Source organism: Schistocerca americana, chromosome 3 (genome assembly GCF_021461395.2).
Source record: "Schistocerca americana isolate TAMUIC-IGC-003095 chromosome 3, iqSchAmer2.1, whole genome shotgun sequence".
Classification (NCBI taxonomy): Eukaryota; Metazoa; Arthropoda; class Insecta; order Orthoptera; family Acrididae; genus Schistocerca; species Schistocerca americana.
Window position 1 is genome coordinate 232,868,879 of NC_060121.1, and position 20,395 is coordinate 232,889,273.

The 20,395-nt window shown below is 38.2% G+C and overlaps 2 protein-coding genes across 3 annotated transcripts in view; both read right to left on the bottom strand.

The window, feature by feature from the left end:
* The window catches only part of LOC124605275, a 177,710-nt gene extending 166,449 nt beyond the window's left edge, over window positions 1-11,261 (bottom strand). The window contains exon 1 of the mRNA XM_047136845.1: window positions 11,131-11,261. Within this exon, the coding sequence (XP_046992801.1) occupies window positions 11,131-11,191 (61 nt within the window). The 5' untranslated portion in view covers window positions 11,192-11,261. The remainder of the gene's footprint in view (window positions 1-11,130) is intronic.
* The window catches only part of LOC124605276, a 102,987-nt gene continuing 93,231 nt past the window's right edge, over window positions 10,640-20,395 (bottom strand). For both annotated transcript variants that reach the window (XM_047136847.1, XM_047136846.1), the window contains exons 8-9: window positions 15,876-16,082; window positions 10,640-11,562 (exon numbers count right to left, since the gene is read on the bottom strand). In XM_047136847.1, coding sequence (XP_046992803.1) covers window positions 11,384-11,562; window positions 15,876-16,082 — 386 coding nt within the window. In that variant the 3' untranslated portion in view covers window positions 10,640-11,383. The remainder of the gene's footprint in view (window positions 11,563-15,875; window positions 16,083-20,395) is intronic.

A 20,395-nucleotide genomic window follows, 5' to 3' on the forward strand; every position in this document is an offset into this window, starting at 1 on the left:
AGGTTTAGGTTCACTGATGACTTCTTTGTGATCTGGATCAAGGGTGATTACACCCTATCCACATTCCTTCAAGACTTCAAACCTCCTCCCTCATTCACTTCACCTTGTCCTCCTCCACCCAACAAGCCACCTTCCTGGATGCCAGCTATATCAGTACCTCCATCTATACCAAACCTACCACCAGTAATAGCTCCACTTTGACAGCTGCCACCCATTCCATACCAAGACGAGCTGCACCTCTAGAAATATACCATGGAGCTCACTGAGGCCTTCACCAGATTGTAATTACCCTCCCAACTTTGTACGGACATAGATCTCCTATGCATTCTCTCTCCAGTCACCCATCACCTCATAAAGTCCCACTGTCCAGCCACAGAGGAGCATTCCCCTCATCACTCAGTACCACCCAGGATGGAGCAACTGAATCATATTCTCTGCCAGGGTTTTAACTACTTCTCATAGTGCTCTGAAGTGAGGAATGTCCTACCCATTATCCCTCCGATCCCTCCCACAGTGGTACTCCAATGCCAAAGAAACCTACACGTTATTTTCATACACATCCAACAAGCTGTATATCTGCATGAACCACCACAGACAAACAGTGGCCAAAAATAGCTGGACCACTCCGCTGCTGAGCGCTCTGTCCAAGACAGTGTTCCCCATTTGAATGACTACTTCGCAGTCCACGCCATCTGCATCCTTCCTACCAACACCAGTTTTTCTGAATTTCACATGTGGTAACTCTCCTTGCAATACATCCTATGTTCCCAAAACCCTCCTGGCATCAACCTCTGTTAGTCATTGCCCTTCACCTCACCTATTCTCTTTCCCATTCCCACTCCAGCACTACACAGCCTCCTGTTCCTCCATCACACCCACAGTCTTTTCACTTCTCTCCTTTTCCAGTACCCCCCTTCCCCCCAATTTCCCAATGTCTAACCTCCCAACTGCACCTAGCTGCTTGCCTCTCTCTCGCCCCTCGACCCTGTAAGCTCCCACAAGCAGCACTACCCTCTATCACCCACATATCACCTACCCTACTATCACTCCCATTCCCCACCACAGCATCCTCCTTACCCCAACCACCCAGATTTCTTGTCTCATCAAGGGCAATTGCTCGCAATCTGGCCTTGGCAATCAGAGACAGTGGTCATTTGCATGATAGTTGCGTTTGTATGAATGTGCACGTGTATGTTGTCTAATACAGACAAAGGCCTTTTGGGTGAAAGCTTACTTATTTGTCATTCTTTTCGTTGTGCCTGTCTGCGACTCAACATCTTCACTATCCTTTTGACAATACCGTCGTTATTACATTCTAGATTTTCTATTGTTTAATTTTCCCATTTCAGTTTTCAGAGACTTATTTTTTTCATCTTTCAAAAGTAATGATTCTATGAAAAATAAATGTTATTATTTTATCCCATATTTATATTCCATTATTCATTCCAACTATTTGTTCAAAACTGGGCCATACTTTGTTCTGCTACTCATTCACTCATACTCCATCACTGTCAAGCATACCTAGTTGAATTGGCACACAATGTTAAACTTTGTAGTTTTAAATTTGTGAAAAAACTTCATGAAACTCTATATAACAGCAGCTATTACATGTTTGTGCAAACATAGGGAGAAATGGCCATTAGTATTACATAAAAGAAATAATAGCTGACACAGAATCATTTGGGTCTTCATTTTTGCCATATCCTATTGAAGAGTGGAATGGTCTGAAAGCAGTTTATGAACCATCTGCTATGCATTTAAATCTAAATTGCAGAGTAATCATGTTGATATAGATATGTAATCCATCTGCTGTTACTGTCATTTTTTGGAAAAACACAACAACAGAATAAGATAATTCTAAATAGTATGAAACCATTAGTTTCAAAAAAAGAAAGAATGAGGAATCCTCTGATAGTATCTGCAGCCACCATGTTTTATCTGAAAGAATAAATTAACTTTAACTGCTTTATTCTCACAAAGAAAAACATTTCTATAGTTGCATCATTCTGACAACAAATATCTGATTTACTATAATCAAGCAACACAGACAAACAGTCATCTTTGGAAGAGGACTACTCTATCAACTTCATTGTAAAAAAAATGCATTGCTTTTTATGTGGGAAAACTATGGTCAAAAGCAAGTTCCACCACCCAAATGCACAACATACTGCTGAGCACAAAATGCTTAACTTGAACAGCTTTTTCACAAATCCTGCCATGTGTATCTTCAAAGCCCACACTCCATCACCCTCCTTCCTTCCCACACCCTCCACCCATAATTAGCTTTTCAATCTGGCAATATTCTTAATCTTAGTCTCCACTATTTGCTCTGTTCCATCCACCTGTGCCATCCTGGCAACAGACTAAAATCTGCTAACAGTTCAAGTAATCTCCCTCATTTGTCGAAGTGGGTAGGGCACTCTCACACTGGGGTCTGAGTCCTTTTTAACCTTTCTGAATGCATTCCTCTTTCCTCCACAAGTATTGAACTAACAGCTCTGAAAGCTATGATAGTTTTCTATATATTTATACCTGTCTCTTGCCAGAGTTAAGAATTTTGCCTCATGAAGGGAAGTACTGGCCAGTAACTGTATCTCATAATTTTATAGTTTTCGTTAAGTGAATTTTCCTTTGGAAGGAGTTTAAGTAGTAGATCAGAAATAACACAGAAGTTTAAAATACACACACACACACACACACACACACACACACACAAGAAGTTTCATAGACAGATACAGTTATTGTGTACCAGTGGAGTTGATCTGGTGTATATTTTAAACCGCATCAGCTCCACTGGTACAGAATAACTTTATATGTGTCTGGGTGGTTAGCTGGAGATACAGACATCTCACCAAAAGCTCTAGTGACATTTGTTATTTATCATCTCCACCTACTCTTCATCCGACACATCCATTACAGCATGTGGAAGCAGCCTCATGTACTTTTTTCCGTGGATTCTCACATACCTTGCTACCCACCAGAATCCTCTTCCTGTATTTGCAACTGGAGAGAGGCAACTTGAACATCCTACTCTGTTTCTTCCACTTTCCAGTGCAAGTAGTGGATGGTCTGCTGTGCACTCAGAAAATTTGAATTTATGATGAATTCCTTCCATTTCACTGATGGAAGTCATCCATTTTAAGATGTGAGAACATTCTCACTCTGGCATGCGACGTCTCAAAGTACTGCCTTTGGCACATGAGAATGTACATTTTTCTTGTATTGCTCACTTGATTTTATCTGACAATGGTTACTCAAAAGGCATCATAAATAAGATATTCAGAGATCAAAACGTTTCCAAGGCATTACTACATCCTATATGAAAAATTTCAACCCCTGATTATGTCTCATCTGCTCACACCTGTTACATGTCCCCATCTCTCACGGTATGAGTGTGTGTAATACACCCAGGAACATAGTTGGACATGATTATTTTGGTGGTCCAGGTGTTTTGGTGTAGGGAGGCATAATGATGAATGAGTGTACTGACATCCAAATCTTTGAACACAGTACACTCACTGGTCAATGTTATTGGGGCACTGTACTTTCACCAAGTGTGTCTTTTTGGCCCTGACTTCACTTTTATGGATGACAATGCACAACCATTTCGAACTGCATAGTTGGAGGAGCTCTTGGAACAAGAGGATATTCGGTAAATGGACTGGCCTGCCCATTCTCTTGATCCAAATACCATTGAGAATGCGTGCTACACATGGGAGAGATGTATTGCAGCATGTCAACATGCACCACCGACCACCCAGCAGTTGTCAGCCATGCTGATAGAGGAATAAAATGCCCTACCACAAGAACTCCTTACCAACATTGTGGCCGGCATGGGAACAAGTTGCAGAGCACGCATTGCCATCCTTGGTGATCACACATCTTATTAAGAACCATTTTCTGCCTTTTGTAAAGTCCAGGGCACTGTCATAAATCACAGTGACTTCAGTGTAATTATTGTCTTTAAATCAATGTGTCACTTCTGTTCATCACATTGTGTATGACTTTCAGTTACCTTCTGTACTATACTGAAGCAGTTCTTTCTATGCACAATTCAAGTTTCATTGAGCTATGTTACTTGCCAGTGACATATTATGCAAAAGTTACTTTCATCTTTGAGTTTTGCAGACCAGCAAATTCTTGTTTTTTCAATAGTTCTACCCTCCAATTCCATCTCAGTGGGTTGTTATATGATTTATCAATACAACAACCTCCAACTAGTTTGGCAAGCTATTCAGTTGAGGGATGTTTGTTGGCTGTGACATTAAAACATGAAGTGATTGAGTACAGTTCTTGCACTGTGCCAGACTGAGGTGTCTTCAGATTTCCACCACATTGCTGTGTGATGTGACTCAAGACACTATAGTGTGTCACAGCAGCCTTGTATTCTGTCACTGCTGGAGACACTAGTCACTCTTTGTACTCTCACATACTTAAACTGAATATCTCACCAAACTGATTACAGGAATGACTTACAAATTACGATTTAGACACATTTAATTTTATATTATCAGCTGTGTGACATAAAAGATTGATGACTAGTTTCAATCACATACAATGGTCATCTTCAGATCTAAGTGTTCACCACTGGTGTTTGTTCAAAATATTTTGGTAAAAGTAATCAGCCTGGAGTTACAGAATAAAGAATACACTAGCATCAAATCCCTGGTCACCATTTCTATTAGTGGATAACATATTACTAATACATACTAACAGTAACAGCTTCTATTAGTAGACAATATACAAGTCCTAATAGAAACTATTATCAAGGGTTTGACGCTACTGTTTTAGAATTTCTTTATTGTGTAGCTCCTGGCCAATTCCTTTTGCCAGAGTATTTTGATGGTTACCCATGGTGAACACTTAGATCTGAAAATGATCATTACATATGGTCAGAACTAATCATCAACCATCTATGTCATGCAAATCTCTCATAGCAAAAATTATCAAGATATAACTTTGTTTGTCATAACAGCAAGGACTATGTTTTCTTTTAATACTGGACGTGGTGTGAAGCATGTTGTGATCCGTCTTTGTTGGCTCCATGAACAATTCCCAAAAATTCCACAAAATTAACTGGAAAAGTCTTTAGAAACAGCAAAGAAAAAAGTTCTTGAGATTCTTGCTTTACTAACAGTGGCTGGGGAAATTTGATTAACATAATTATTTTCTACTCCTCCTATCCATAACCCCCATCCACCAAAAAATCTACATTTTCCTGCTACTCTTTCCGTGTTTTGTTTTCTTTTCTGTTGCTCGCTTTCTACTTGCCTATCATAGGGTGTTACTGGGAAGATTTATTCAAATACAGTATATAAATAAAAAGTTATGAGTCAATTTGCAGAATGACAAGACATATGCTTACTCTGACAAAATTATCTACAAATCCCCAACAAAATCCAGAAACTGCACGCTGTTCATTGTACCAGCAGCAACGAATGCATTAGACTACCAGCACACATTTAGGTTTAACAGAAATGAAGGACTTCAGAGAGGTAACATATAGCCTTTATGATTAGCACTTAAATTAATTATTGGCCCAGAAATTCGCCATTGCAACAATAAGTTCTCCATTAGTTGCCTCCATCACCATCAGGAACAGGTACCACTGTCCATAATTTTTATATTCCATATTAATTACTCAGTTTATGTAAGACAATAGGTATTTTTTATACTATCAATCCAGAAAATTTAGGAATGCACGTATTACATTCATTAAATTTCTACGAGACAGAACAGCCAGTCCAGTACTTCAAGGAATAATGACATAAAGATTAGAGTTTAATGTTGCATCAGTGATGTTGTTAGAGATGGAGTATAAGTTCAGATTGAATACATATGAAGAAGGAAACTGGTTGTGTCTTTTTCACAGCAACACTATTCACCATGGATAACTATCAAAAAACTCTGACAAAAGGAATTGGCCAGGAGCTACACAATAAAGAAATTCTAAAACAGCAGTGTCAAACCCTTGATAAAAGTTCCTATTAGGACTTGTATGTTGTCTGCTGACAGAACCTGTTACTGTTAGTAATTGATTTAGAAAAATTATGGACAATCTAAATCTGGATGGAAGCGAAACATGGACGATACCTAGTTTGGACAAGAAGAGAATAGAAGCTTTCGAAATGTGGTGCTACAGAAGAATGCTGAAGATTAGATGGGCAGATCACATAACTAATGAGGAGGTATTGAATAGGATTGGGGAGAAGAGAAGTTTGTGGCACAACTTGACTAGAAGAAGGGATCGGTTGGTAGGACATGTTCTGAGGCATCAAGGGATCACCAATTTAGTATTGGAGGGTAGCGTGGAGGGTAAAAATCGTAGAGGGAGACTAATAGGTGTTGGAGCAGCACCTTTTTTAGGATAGGTAAGACAGAAAGATGTCAAGTTCTACGAGAGGTCAGGATTGAAACAAATCTTCAGTTTAGGAAAGAAATTAAACAGCACAATTCTAGCACATTGGATCACCAATCACAGCTATCAATTATAAATTTTCACCAATCACCAGAAATTTTATCTCCACCAAGTTTTATCTCAGTCCTAGGTAATTGCATTCATGAATTAAAGTCACCCAACCCAATTGACATAATCTGCCTCTCTGAACACCATGTGACCACTGGTATAGGAACTAGGCCTAAGCACAATGAGAAACTCAGACAGGAGAGTGCTGCAAATGTTAGAATAGGGAAAGGTTCTCATAAAAGTATAATTAAAAATAATGTAAGTATATTTCATCAAAATATTGGAAGTTTAAAGAATAAAGTAGATGAGCTTCTGGTTTGTTTAGAAGATTTAGAAGCTGAGAATGAAATAGATATACTGTGCCTGTCTGAGCATCACATTGTTACTGATATGAATACGGTAAATGTAAGTGGTTATAAGCTCTCTGCACATGTAATGAGAGAAAATATGGAGAAAAGAGGAGTTGCCATATATGTCAAAAGTTATCATTGTGCAAAAAGTATAGAAACAAAAAAGTTTTGTGTAGAGAAACATATAGAAGCATGTGCCTGTGAGCTTAAATTAAATAAAGGCACATTTATAATTGTAACTGTATATAGGTCCCCATCAGGAAATTTTCATCTATTTCTGAAAAATTTGGACTCCTTGTTGTGCTATCTGTCAGACAGGGGGAAGCAAATTATTATTTGTGGGGACTTCAATGTAGATTCTCTGAAAGAGGGTAATAGGAAAAATGACCTTGAAGTATTACTCGGTTCTTTCAATTTGACACCCGTTATTGATTTTCCTACTCGGGTGGTAAAGGATAGCAGCTCACTGATAGATAACTTCTTTATAGACCAAGATAAGTTTAACCAGATAAATGCTCAGCCTGTTGAGAATGGTCTTTCTGATCATGGTGCACAGCTAGTTACAATATATGACATAGCTCCATTCAGCAATACTAAACAGTCCTCCAAAGTAGTACGTTCAGTCAACGATTTAACAATTGCAAATTTCAGGGAAAGCCTACAGCAGTTAGACTGGGATGAGGTGTACTGTGAACCTGATGCCAATTTAAAATATAATTTATTTCATGACATTTTTGTAAATGCATTTGAAAACTGCTTCCCCAAGAAAATAATTAAATATACTCGTAAGAAACCTTGTAACAAACCATGGCTTACTAAGGGTATAAAAATATCTTGTAACCGGAAAAGGGAAATGTATCTGACAGCAAGAAAGAGTAGTGACCCAGAAACTATCAAAAATTATAAAAACTACTGTGTTATATTAAGAAAAGTTATTAAAAAATCCAGGAGTATGTGTATCATGTCTGAAATCAGCAACTCTGATAATAAAATTAAAACAATTTGGAATATTATTAAAAGAGAAACAGGTCAACCAAGAGCAGAGGAAGACAGTATTACCATCAAATTGAATGAAAACTTTACGAACAAAAAGTCAGAAGTTGAAAATATTTTTAATAATCATTTTCTAAATGTTGTGGATATAGTAGGATCCAGGTGTTCATTAGAAGATGCTAGGCTGTTAATGGAAGAGGCCATACCTATGCAATTTGATACAATTGAAATCTCACCCACTTCTCCCTCTGAAATTAGGAAAATAATAAACTTGCTTAAAAGCAAAAACTCACATGGAATTGATGGCATTTCCAGCAAAATACTAAAAGCTTGTTCTCAACAGATAAGTAAGATTCTCAGCCACCTGTGTAATAGCTCTCTGGAACAGGGCATTTTTCCTGATAGACTGAAATATGCTATTGTTATACCTTTGCATAAAAAGGGGGATAGATCTGATGTCAACAATTACCGTCCAATCTCCCTTCTAACAGCTTTATCCAAAATTTTTGAGAAAGTAATGTATTCAAGAGTAGCTTCACATATCTGTAAAAATGAAGTACTAACAAAATGTCAGTTTGGTTTCCAGAAAGGTTTTTCAACAGAAAATGCCATATATGCTTTCACCAGTCAAATTTTGAATGATCTGAATAACCGAACACCACCCATTGGGATTTTTTGTGATCTCTCAAAGGCTTTTGATTGTGTAAATCATGAAATTCTGCTAGACAAGCTCAAGTATTGTGGCATGAGTGGGACAGTGCACAAATGGTTTAATTCATACCTAACTGGAAGAGTGCAGAAAGTTGAAATAAGTAGTTCTCGTAACATGCAAAGATCAGCACATTCCTCAAACTGGGGAACTATCAAGAATGGGGTTCCACAAGGGTCAGTCTTGGGTCCTTTGTTGTTATTATATATTAATGACTTGCCATTCTATATTCATGAAGAGGTAAAGTTAGTTTCTCTTCGCTGATGATACAAGTATAGTAATCACACCTGAGAAACAAGAATTAACTGATGAAATTGTAAATACTGTCTTTCAGAAAATTACTAAGTGGTTCCTTGTAAACGGACTCTCACTGAATTTTGGTAAGACACAGTACATACAGTTCCGTACAGTGAATGGTATGATGCCATTAATAAATATAGACCTTAATCAGAACCATATAGCTAAGGTAGAATATTCCAAATTTTTAGGTATGTCCATTGATGAGAGATTAAATTGGAAGAAACACATTGATGATCTGCTGAAACGTTTGAGTTCAGCTACTTATGCAATAAGGGTAATTGCAAATTTTGGTGATAAACATCTTAGTAAATTAGCTTACTACGCCTATTTTCACTCATTGCTTTCATATGGCATCATATTTTGGGGTAATTCATCACTGAGGAATAAAGTATTTATTGCACAAAAGCGTGTAATCAGAATAATAGCTGGAGTCCACCCAAGATCATCCTGCAGACATTTATTTAAGGATCTAGGGATATTCACAGTAGCTTTTCAGTATATATACTCTCTTATGAAATTTGTTATTAACAACCAAACCCAATTCAAAAGTAATAGCAGTGTGCATAACTACAATACTAGGAGAAAGGACGATCTTCACTATTCAAGATTAAATCTAACTTTGGCACAGAAAGGGGTGAATTATACTGGCACTAAAGTCTTTGGTCACTTACCAAATAGTATCAAAAGTCTGACAGATAACCAACAAGTATTTAAGAAGAAATTAAAAGAATTTCTGAATGACAACTCCTTCTACTCCATAGAGGAATTTTTAGATATAAATTAAGAAAAAAAAGAAAAAAACAAAAATATTAAAAAAAATAAAAAATAAAGAAAAACAAAAACAATTGTTTTATTAACTTAAGTATGTTGTTAAATTAACCTAATTATGTCATGTATTGGAAAATTCGACTCGTTCCACATCATTACGAAATATCGTATTCATGATCCATGGAACTAGTATTAATCTAATCTAATCTAATCTACACTAAACAGATTCAGAAGGATGTAGGTTGCAGTATGTACTGGGAGATGAAGAAACTTGCACAGGATAGAGTAGCATGGAGAACTGCATCAAACCAGTCTCAGGACTGAAGACGACAACAACAACAAATCTGGATGGGAGATTGAGGAAATAAACTACATTCCTCATGAATGCCAATCCAGTGCATTAACATTCAAGTCACTTCAAGTTTTAATGTCACAGCCAACAAACATCCCTGTACTAAATAGCTTGCCAAAGTAATTGAAGGATTCCATATTGATAAATCATATAATAACCCACTGAGATATTATCACTGCACCATCTCTCTGAATCTCCAAAGTTCCAGTTGTGGTCTTTTAATTTCTGATGAAATGGTATCATTAATATTTTTCCACAAACCATACTGAGAGCTAAAATGTGTTGAATAGTTGAAGGTAACTGGTGATGCAACCAATGCAGTTAAGGTCACAGTATCAATACATAGCGTTAAAACTACTGATGCAATTGATAGAAATGAATAACGACAACCTACACTAATGTGGAAGAGTGAACTAACAACCATTATTAACTGACAGTAAAGTCACAGCTTCCCACTTTCCTTTCTAAAATTCTTTGTATGTCAAACTCAATTTTCAGTTTTTATAAATATCATATTTATAGAAACTAAAAATTGAGTTTGACATAGATCAGATAACACACAGTCATGCACAAATGGTGCACGATGAAAAATTCTGGAGCCTTCGAGTTAGCAATCTCCACTGGACTAAATTATTACATCTCAACAGCAGAATTGGTAAGTTGAGCAGGATGACAATTTTATTTACTTTAGAAACAAGTGCTTCAAACATCCTATTTCTCTTTTTAATCTAGTAGATATATACAATGTTAACAGTTCATTACAGAATTATCACTGCTCAATATTTGTTAGTTTTACACTTCCAGAGATGTAAAAAATATTAGAAATGAATTATATTAACTAATGTACATATATGAAAAGTAAATTCCAAACTCTGTAATCATATAGTTGTTTTCACATACACAAAGAGTTCCTCTTTTTTATGATGTTGATAGCTCATACCAACACTGTGCACAACTAGCTAAGTTCTCCACATAATAAAATTAATTAGATGATTGAGATGTTGTGCAGTAATTGTCTCTCTTCTATTTTTTGTTCTTACCACTCTATGACTCACATAAGTGTGCATTCATTTCACTATTTCAAAAACTCATGGTCCACATACAGATGGCATTATCACTATGGCCCAAGAAAAGTTTGAACGAAATTAATTAACATTTCACATAATGGTAAAAAGCAGTTACACTGCCCTACCTCCTTGCAACTGAAGTATGACAGATGTGAGAGACACAATCAAAAAATAAAATGAAACCATGAGTACTATTGGATCTTTGCTGTTTCAGCAACAGTTTCATAATTCACTGTGTTTAATTAATAGCTGGAAAGTTCATGTAAACAAGGGGGCTGCGTGACTTGCAGAAGATAAGAATGACCTTTCCAGTTTTGTTTTTCTTCATCTCTTCATAGGAACTCCGTTACTCATTGATAATGTTAGAACAACTCTCTCTCAGTGGCTTGGTGTATTTTCTCCATTTAACAAAGACTGGGCACTTTGATGTGAAGCTGTTGAGAGCAAGTTCCTGGCTTTGTTGAGTAAATGCTGCAAACACTCAGTGGTCTTTTCTTTATTAATTGCTTCTCCATCATCAGAGATATCTTCCCATTCATCAGAGTTTGCTTTGTGATCTATAAAAGACATATATAATATACAAATGTGTATCTGTGTGGTACAAGAACTTATGACATAAAAAAGAGAAAAAAATGGAAGGTAATTGTTCCTCTCCTGCAAAAAGTGGCGAACGGGAAGGAAGGCATAGAGAAGATATTTCATAGCTCTGGCACCAAATTAAACATAGTAAACATAACTGAAATTCATGTTGTCTGTTGTATATATGCAAGAAATAAGCAATTGGATATTATTTTTTTAGTGAAAAAAATCAATCTTAACACTAGTTTAAAAAGTGGTGGGTACAGATCTTTGGCATAACAAATCGAGTGTACATAATAAGCTGGTAACAAAATACTTAAAAATTAGCAAATGGCCTATTTTAGACATTTGAATAAAGGTTTGTTTTGTTTTGTCAGTGCTCACCAATACCTTTCTTTTTTATCTTGACATAAATGTACCAGTTTTCATCACCAGGAGTGACCTGGCATATGAATGGTTCCTTTTGTTCACCAAGTAACAAACAATAAACAACCAGAGATTCAAAAGAATTCATCCACTGACAATGTATACAGAAGCAATACACTAATGCACTAATTTCGTCCACAGAATACAGTTGTCTTGTGATGTCTAAATGACAACTCTGTGTTATTACTCTAACAGATGCAGGCATTCATAGATTAGCAATCTTCTTAAATACAAATTATCACATTTTGCATGTAGGCATCACGTCACCTGCATTTTCCTCTTCCTGACAGATTCAAAATGCACACTGGAGGAGTTGGTACTTATTTTTCATTTTCTTTTCACTCTTGTCTGTCCTGTGTAATTCACAACATACTGAACTATAAATGGTGTAAGAGATATGCTAAACAACCTTCTAATGCCACACTGTTCTGTTAATGAACAACATTATCACGCATTAGTGTATAAACCTAATAACTGGTGTGCTAAAATGACTGCATTACAAACTTCCATGTGAAATCAAACAATGGCAAGTCCAGGATGGAATAACAGAAACATGGAAAAGACAGACTATCATTCACCATGAGGAGCTGTTGAGTTGCAGACAAGAACAATGAAAAAGAATGGAATAACAGCAACATGGAAAAGGCAGATTGCCACTTACCACATAGAGGAGGTGTTGAATTGCATACAGACACAATGAAAAGAATGCTAGAAAATTCAACTTCCTGACAATGTTCTTCATCTGAAGTAGAAAACTCTTACATATTCACACAAGCAGAAAACAGTAAGGTCATCTCAGGCCTTAGCCCCAGAAGACTATAGTGGCCATGTGAAAGTTGTGCTTGCATGAATGTATGTTTGTTTTCTACTTCTTATGAAAGACTTTGTCCACAAGCTGAATATTTCCAGCATTATTTTCATTGTGCCTGTCTGTAACTCAGCATCTTCGCCTTTCCACGTTGTTCGAACTCCCATGTGAGCTACTCAATAACAAATCTACACTAAATCAAAAACTTTTTGGGGTTAAAGATAACAACTTACCACATAGTCATCAACAGTTACATAAACAAGATACTGAAAACCTTGCTAGCTTTTGGATGATTGCTTTTCTGAGTAGGAGTAAACAGACACACATGTACACGTGTGCATGCTCACACACCTGTATGGCTAAAATGTGCTGTGACTGCAGTTCTACAGCTTGGTGGAGGTAAGTGGTCATATCGGGTTGGAGTGGCAAGGGGAGACAAAAGGTGCGGAACAGAAGGTATGGTTGGCAAAGGGTTGCTAAGGGCTGGGAGGGAAGCAGGAGGTGGATGGGATAACAACAGAACAGGGGTATGGGTAATAGCATTGGTGAGTTTGTGAAGCACACAATTAAGAAGACGTGGAGGAAAGGACTTTTGGGGGGGGGGGGGGGGCAGAACAGAGGAAGAGGAGACTGTGGGTACAGGATGAATGAGTTGGGTCCTGGGGGAGGCTGGAGGTGCCTTTGGGGCAAAGGGCTAGAAAGATTGAGGCCACGGGCATTACAGGAACAAAAGATATGTTGCAAAAACAACTCTCATCTTACAGTTCAGGAAAGTTGGTGTTGGGGAAGAAGTACTCAGATGCATGGGTTGTGAAGAAGCCATCAAAACTGAGCATGCTGTTGAGAATGAGGTCTTTCACAATGGCACTGATATGTAAAACATCCCCAGTTTTCTTGCTGTGTCAAGTTGGGATAAAATCTCCAACTTTCGGCAATAGTCTCCATCATCATTGTCAGGAGCAACTGACTTGTCTTCGCTGATGCTGTGGTGTCACCAGCATGTTTTGCCACTGGGTGGTCAAATGCACTCTCGGTCACAGTTTGGAGATAGCCATTCATTTGGGTGGACAGTTGGTAGCTGGTCATGGTGACATAACATGCTGTGCAGAAATTTAAGCACAGCTGGTACATGATATGACTGCTTTCACAGATGCCCTATCTCTGTTGGGATAGGATAAGCCTGTGATGGAACTGGGAGTACAATGCACTGGGTGCATATATTGGGCAAGTTTTGCACCTGGGTCTTCCACAGGGACATGATTCATCTGGCAACTGGTTGGGAATGATTGTGGCATATGGTACAAGTACAGACAAGGATACTGTGTAGATTGGGTGGGTGGCAGAATATCACTTTGGGAGTTCTTCATTCTTCTGTCATATGACAGCATACTGCCAAGCAAGGCAATTTGGTCCTGCATGTACCAGCAACATGCTTCATATTTTCCAAATATCCATACACGTCTTTATTTACAGTATGAGAAACATTACAACATACTGAACATACATTCAAAGTACAATTAACAAGAAAGGGATATGAAATTATTGAGTAGTAATTTTCCCAAAAGTAGACTTTTATCACAGCAAACACTATCATTAGTGAGTGGTGTAGATGTAAGATGATGATTTGTGAAGGATCATTGCTAGATCTGTCTGACAAAAACAGGCAAAACTTCAATAAAGGCATGGACTGCTCCACACAGGCTTCTCTAGTCAGTGTAATAGTGTAAGTGTGATTAGTTGACAGTGAAAAATGTTGCAAGAGAGAAATTATACGTTATATGAGAAACTGTTCTGGAAATATACAGTAAAGTGAAAATTGTACAGGAAAATTTGCAAGATCTGTTTGATATGACATTCATTAGCAGACAGGCAGATATCAATAAGACCGTCTCAGATGTGTTGAAATTCACATGGCAAGCTACAATTTTCTCTAAATGTGTCACAAAAATACAAGCATGTGGCATTAATCTTACATTTAGGTTACTCTCACTCAACCTTTTCTGGTCCCTGTCCTCCACCTGCCTATCCCCTTCCCTGCTTCCACTCCAGCTCTACACATGCCTTCAATTCTGCCAGTGCATCTGCATCATCATTTCCCATTTTCTATTTCTCTCCTCTCCCTTTTGCTCTGCCCCTTACCACCCTCCCAGCACAGCCTCCTGATTCTGTTCCGACCACACCTCTCCACACTCCCATGAGAAGCACTAGCATCTTCCATCACCCTGATCCTACTATCCCAAGCTCTCCCCGCCCCACACCTCTTCTGTACCCTCACTACCCAGTTCAGCAATAATCACTGCTCGTCACACACACAGCTGCAATTGGACACTAGTGCCTGGAGGCGACAGTGGCCGCGCGTGTTTTGTGTGTTTTTATTGCCATTGGCAGGCGCAGGCATGCGCGCGCGCGCGCGCACGTGTGTGTGTGTGTGTGTGTGTGTGTGTGTGTGTGTGTGAGTGTGTGTTTTGTTTTGTTTATGTCTTATGAAGGACTTAGTCCAATAGCTGCATAATATCTAGCATTCTTTTCTCATTGAGCCTATTTACCACTCACTGCCTCCTCTATTTGGTGAGTAGCAATCTATCCCATTCAAACTGTTGCTATTCCAGCCTGGATTTTCCATTGTTTGGTGTGTAACTACAATGCATACACTTGTTTGTTCTTAACTTCAGATACACCACATGATTTCAATAACCATGGATATACAAATATACTTTTCAGTGCAAGCTTTCATGTAATATGAAGAAAAACAAAGATAAAAAAATGTGCTACAGTCAATGTGACTTCACGGAAATAGTTTCAGAGCACATTCACTAGTGACACCACCAGCTATGTCTGAAAGAATGTCTGTCCACAACCCCGTTGAATGGACTTCATATTACATGAGCCCAAAAGTTTCTTCACTTACTACACATACTATGTAGTGTAAGTAACTACACATGTATGGTAGTAACTAAAGGGGAACACACAAATATTATCTTCTTGTCATGAATATTTTAAATTGTGAAGGGTGCTTTAAATTTATAACACAGGTTTTAAGACAGTTACATTACCTACCTTCTTCCAGAAATGCTTCTAGCCTACTAATCAAATTCTTCATTTCGTCTTCACAGAGATGTGGCAAATTTCTTACAGGAAGAGATTTATCCAGGAAACATATTACAGATATAAACAATTTATTACTTTCTGCCCTAGTTTTAAAATTCATACTAAATCGACTCAAGATATGTTGAATACAGGGCAAGAGGTCTCCAATACACGTTCCTGCAAAGGAAATGTAAATATTTATAAGACCAATTGCAATTAACAAAACATATTTTAAGAAGTTAATTAAGGCTAATAATGAGAGAATACTATCTAACAGACATGATATAGCTGAAAGATGGAAATAATACTTCAACATCCTGTTAAATCACGAAGAACCTAAAAAGATGTTTGCACTTCAAATCCCAGTAACAGTGTGAACAGATTATCCTCACTCGATCTGCAAGAAATTAACAGCTAGCAAAGTTAAAGAAAAACAAAAGTCCACAAAAGGGTGTAGTCCAGGCAGACGTTCTGCATCTACTCTCCACTTCAAAATCTATACTCTATAAACCACAGTTAAGTGCATAGCAGAGAGTACTTGCCATTGACCAATTATTAGGGCATCTTCCCATTCCATTCACATATGTAGCACAGGAAGGATTGCTAATAGGCCTCTGTGCACACTGTAACTAATCTTATCATCTCATCGCAATCCCTATGAGGGTGATACATTGGGGGTTGGGTATATGTTTAAAATCCCTTGTTACTCCTATGTGGCACAAGCCCCACAAACCTGTTGGCTACTGTAATAAATCACACAAATCTTTTGTCAGCAATCTCCTTTGTAGACTGATTGCATTTTCCCATTATCCTACCAATGATAACACACCAGATAGCACCCAACTATCTGCTATACCTAAGAATGAACCTTGATGATATTATGAAAATGATAGTTGCTATTCGCCATAGAGTGGAAATGCTGAGTCGTAGATAGGCACAACAAAAGAGTGTCAAACACAGCTTTCGGCCGAACAGGCCTTCATCAGAATTAGACAACATACACACACACTCAAACAAATGCAACTCACACACACGACCAAAGTCCCTGCTGGCAGCCATACACTGTGGTTGTGTGCGCGTGAACTGCGTTTGCACACGCATGCGTGTGTGTGTGTGTGTGTGTGTGTGTGTGTGTGGTAGCACCACCTTGCTGCTAAATGTGGCCTCTAGTGTCTGCAGTATAGTTGTCAGGTGTGGCCCTTACTGTACAGGAACATTTAGCTTTTCTCAGCTCAGTACAGGATTATACGCCTGATCCAATTGTAGGCTTCTCTCCTTGTTAATTACAGCACCTTGGAACCTAAGGTGAAGATATCTTGTGCACACTTGTTCACAGGACATGATCCATGTGTGGCACAGACATCGAGCCCTTGAACTGAGGTGAAGCGCCTGGAGAAGACATTCCAACAAAATGGGTAAAGCAGCAAGCAGACAATGCATGTGTTCAGACAGGTCATACCTCTGGAAAAGTAGAAACGAAAAAGGTGCACAAATATCTAGCCTGAATCCCATTTGTCAGCAATACCTACAGAAAAGTAAGCAGAATCTTGGAGGGACACAATGTTAAATGAGTCTTTCACCCCCCACTCCCCATCCCCATCCCCATCCCCATCCCCACCCCCACCCCCACCCCCACCCCCACCCCCTAGGACCTTGACACTACTAGGTTCAAAAACAAGGATGACCTAGGCCTACAGAAAGTAGGGTTCCATTAAATCCCCTGCCAATGCGGCAGGACACACATTCCAGAAACTGTTTGCACAGTAGAAGAGAGGTGCTGTGAACAAAGATTCCACACCAATTAGGCCAAAACACCAAATCAGCTGTCGCTGTACTATAGACTACAATAAAACCAAAATACTTGGGCAGTCCTGCTCCTTCTGGGATTGAGTGATAAAGAGGCCACTGAAATTAGGCACCATGATAATTTAATTATCAAAGACAGCAGCCTTCAACTGAGTCAGGTATGTAACCCTAAACTGAGTTGAGAAAAAGCTGAGCACTTTCTTACAGTGGGGTAAGCACCCAGTGACAATAGTACGAATGGTTTGCGCTGGGTGCTGCTACCCCCCACCATTACCACCACTCACAATAGCGGAAGCACAGTCAGAATAGCAGAGTGGTAGAGGGTGCAACAGCCAACGTACGTAGGACGCCAACGTGGGCAGAGTAGCAGTCGCCAGGAACCACCTGAGGTTGGCAACAAGTCTGTTTCTCAAAATATCATGGATAACTGACAATATGAATCCAGCAGACACCAAAGAATTCTACAGTACTCCTGGATTTCCTATTGTAAGGGACTAATTGACAATAGAGTTCAGCATTTCCGCTTTTGCCCTCTTACCCTCCATTTTAATTCTTGTGTCAGCCATGAGTGTCTGGTGAAATGTTCCTGTTCACATATACCATGTAAAATTAGTTGAAAGTTTCTTTTCACAATTTGCAATGTCTTCTTTATAAAATAGAGTTACTTGCAAATGATAAAAAGTTTTGTAGCAGAAAACAACAGGTGTCAATGATTGTTGATCAAAGTAGCGCCTATTCTTCTTTGCTGTAGATATACTGGGGTTCTTTCTTTTTGGATTGCACTACATTCTTAAATAAATTTTAATTATTGAAACAAAGTGTTCAACACACGTCATCTTTCAATTTTTCTCAATTACTCATCATAATTTTTTAACACTTTTATGCCAACACTGTGCCAAACAAATATGCTGTTAACACTGTGTGAAAACTGGTGACTGACTGCCCCATGCAGTAACTTTTATACATTTTTGACACTGAAAATGGTATTTACTTCATCATTAAAACTTATAATTAACAGTGTAGGAAAAGACAGATTGCTACTTACCACAAAGAAGACATGTCAAGTTGCAAGCAGGCACAGTTAAAAGATCCTTACATAAAGCTTTTGATCACAGCCTTCATCAGTAAAACACACACACACACACACACACACACACACACAGTGTGTGGGTGAGGCGTGCTTGCTTGTGTGTGTGGAGAGAGAGAGAGAGAGAGAGAGAGAGAGAGAGAGTGTGTGTGTGTGTGTGTGTGTGTATGTGTGTGTGTGTGTGAGCGCGCACGCACGCGCGCATTTTACTGACGAAGGCTGTGGCCAAAAGCTTTATGTAAGGATCTTTTAACTGTGGCTGTTTGCAACTTGACGTATCTTCTTTACTGTAAGTAGCAATCTGCCTTTTCCTACACAATTTAAAACTAACATACATATAAACATTTTCCATTGTTGACAAAATTTTTACTTTATCTTTCATTTCTCTCAATACAATGTTTTCTTTCTTCCTTTGGTCTTTAAAATTAATAAACACAATCATTCTTCCAGTAAGTATTACCCTCCATAACCGATATATTGAAAACTACATTAATTACATAACATTAACAATACCATGTTTTATTTATCCCTATTATTGATTGAATTAGTTAACTACTTCATTTATAGAATAATATTATAAATAAAAGAAATATTCAGAGAAATGATTATAACTGGAAAGAACCAACACGCCGCTATGAAGTAATTTAAGGAGTTAAAAAACAAACTACGAAAAATGAAGTTAACATGTGTATAGCACACTATATTAGTTGTGCGTATCGCATTCTGCAATGTGTGAAGCTCAATCTATTACATTACACTGGACACTACCTTTGGTTCCTCATTTACATAGCCACGCGGGATTAGCCGAGCGGTCTAAAGCGCTGCAGTCATGGACTGTGCGGCTGGTCCTAGCGGAGGTTCGAGTCCTCCCTCGGGCATGGGTGGGTGTGTTTGTCCTTAGGATAATTTAGGTTAAGTAGTGTGTAAGCTTAGGGACTGATGACCTTAGCAGTTAAGTCCCATAAGATTTCACACACATTTGAACATTTCATTTACATATGATCAGAATTTCTTTATGTTTTATGAGAGATCTGCTGGTAATTTTCTTCTATGATAGTCACCGAAGGCTTCACCCAATGACCTACTACTCATTCAGCATGTCTCCCTCTACAGCATTATGCTATGTTTCACATCTAGTACACAGAAGTCTCCAATTTGCTGGAAGTTTTTTTGTATAGTTACTGTATATCATGGAGTGTTTCTCCCATCATGAACTGTTCTACTAGGTATATATTCATCCAGTGCATGATCAATTATTCTTCTCAACTTGAGCTGCAGTTCTTCTGAATGATCTTGTGCAGACCACCACACATGATAAATGGTAGAATGCTTCATAGGAGACCCTACAGATTCACTGAGGGAATATGGATGACAGAGGAGATCCACAAGACTAGAGGACAGTACTGACCTGATGCAACCACAAAAATAAAGACATAATCAAATTTAATAAATATCATACAATTGTTCTTCTCATTGTTAGCTACAAGATCTGGTCAAATGGTATTTTGGATAGAATTCAGTCCTAAACCAAAGAAACTGCAAGTGAATATATGTGAGAATTTCAGAAGGGCAATGCACCGTAGTGGTTGCTTACTAA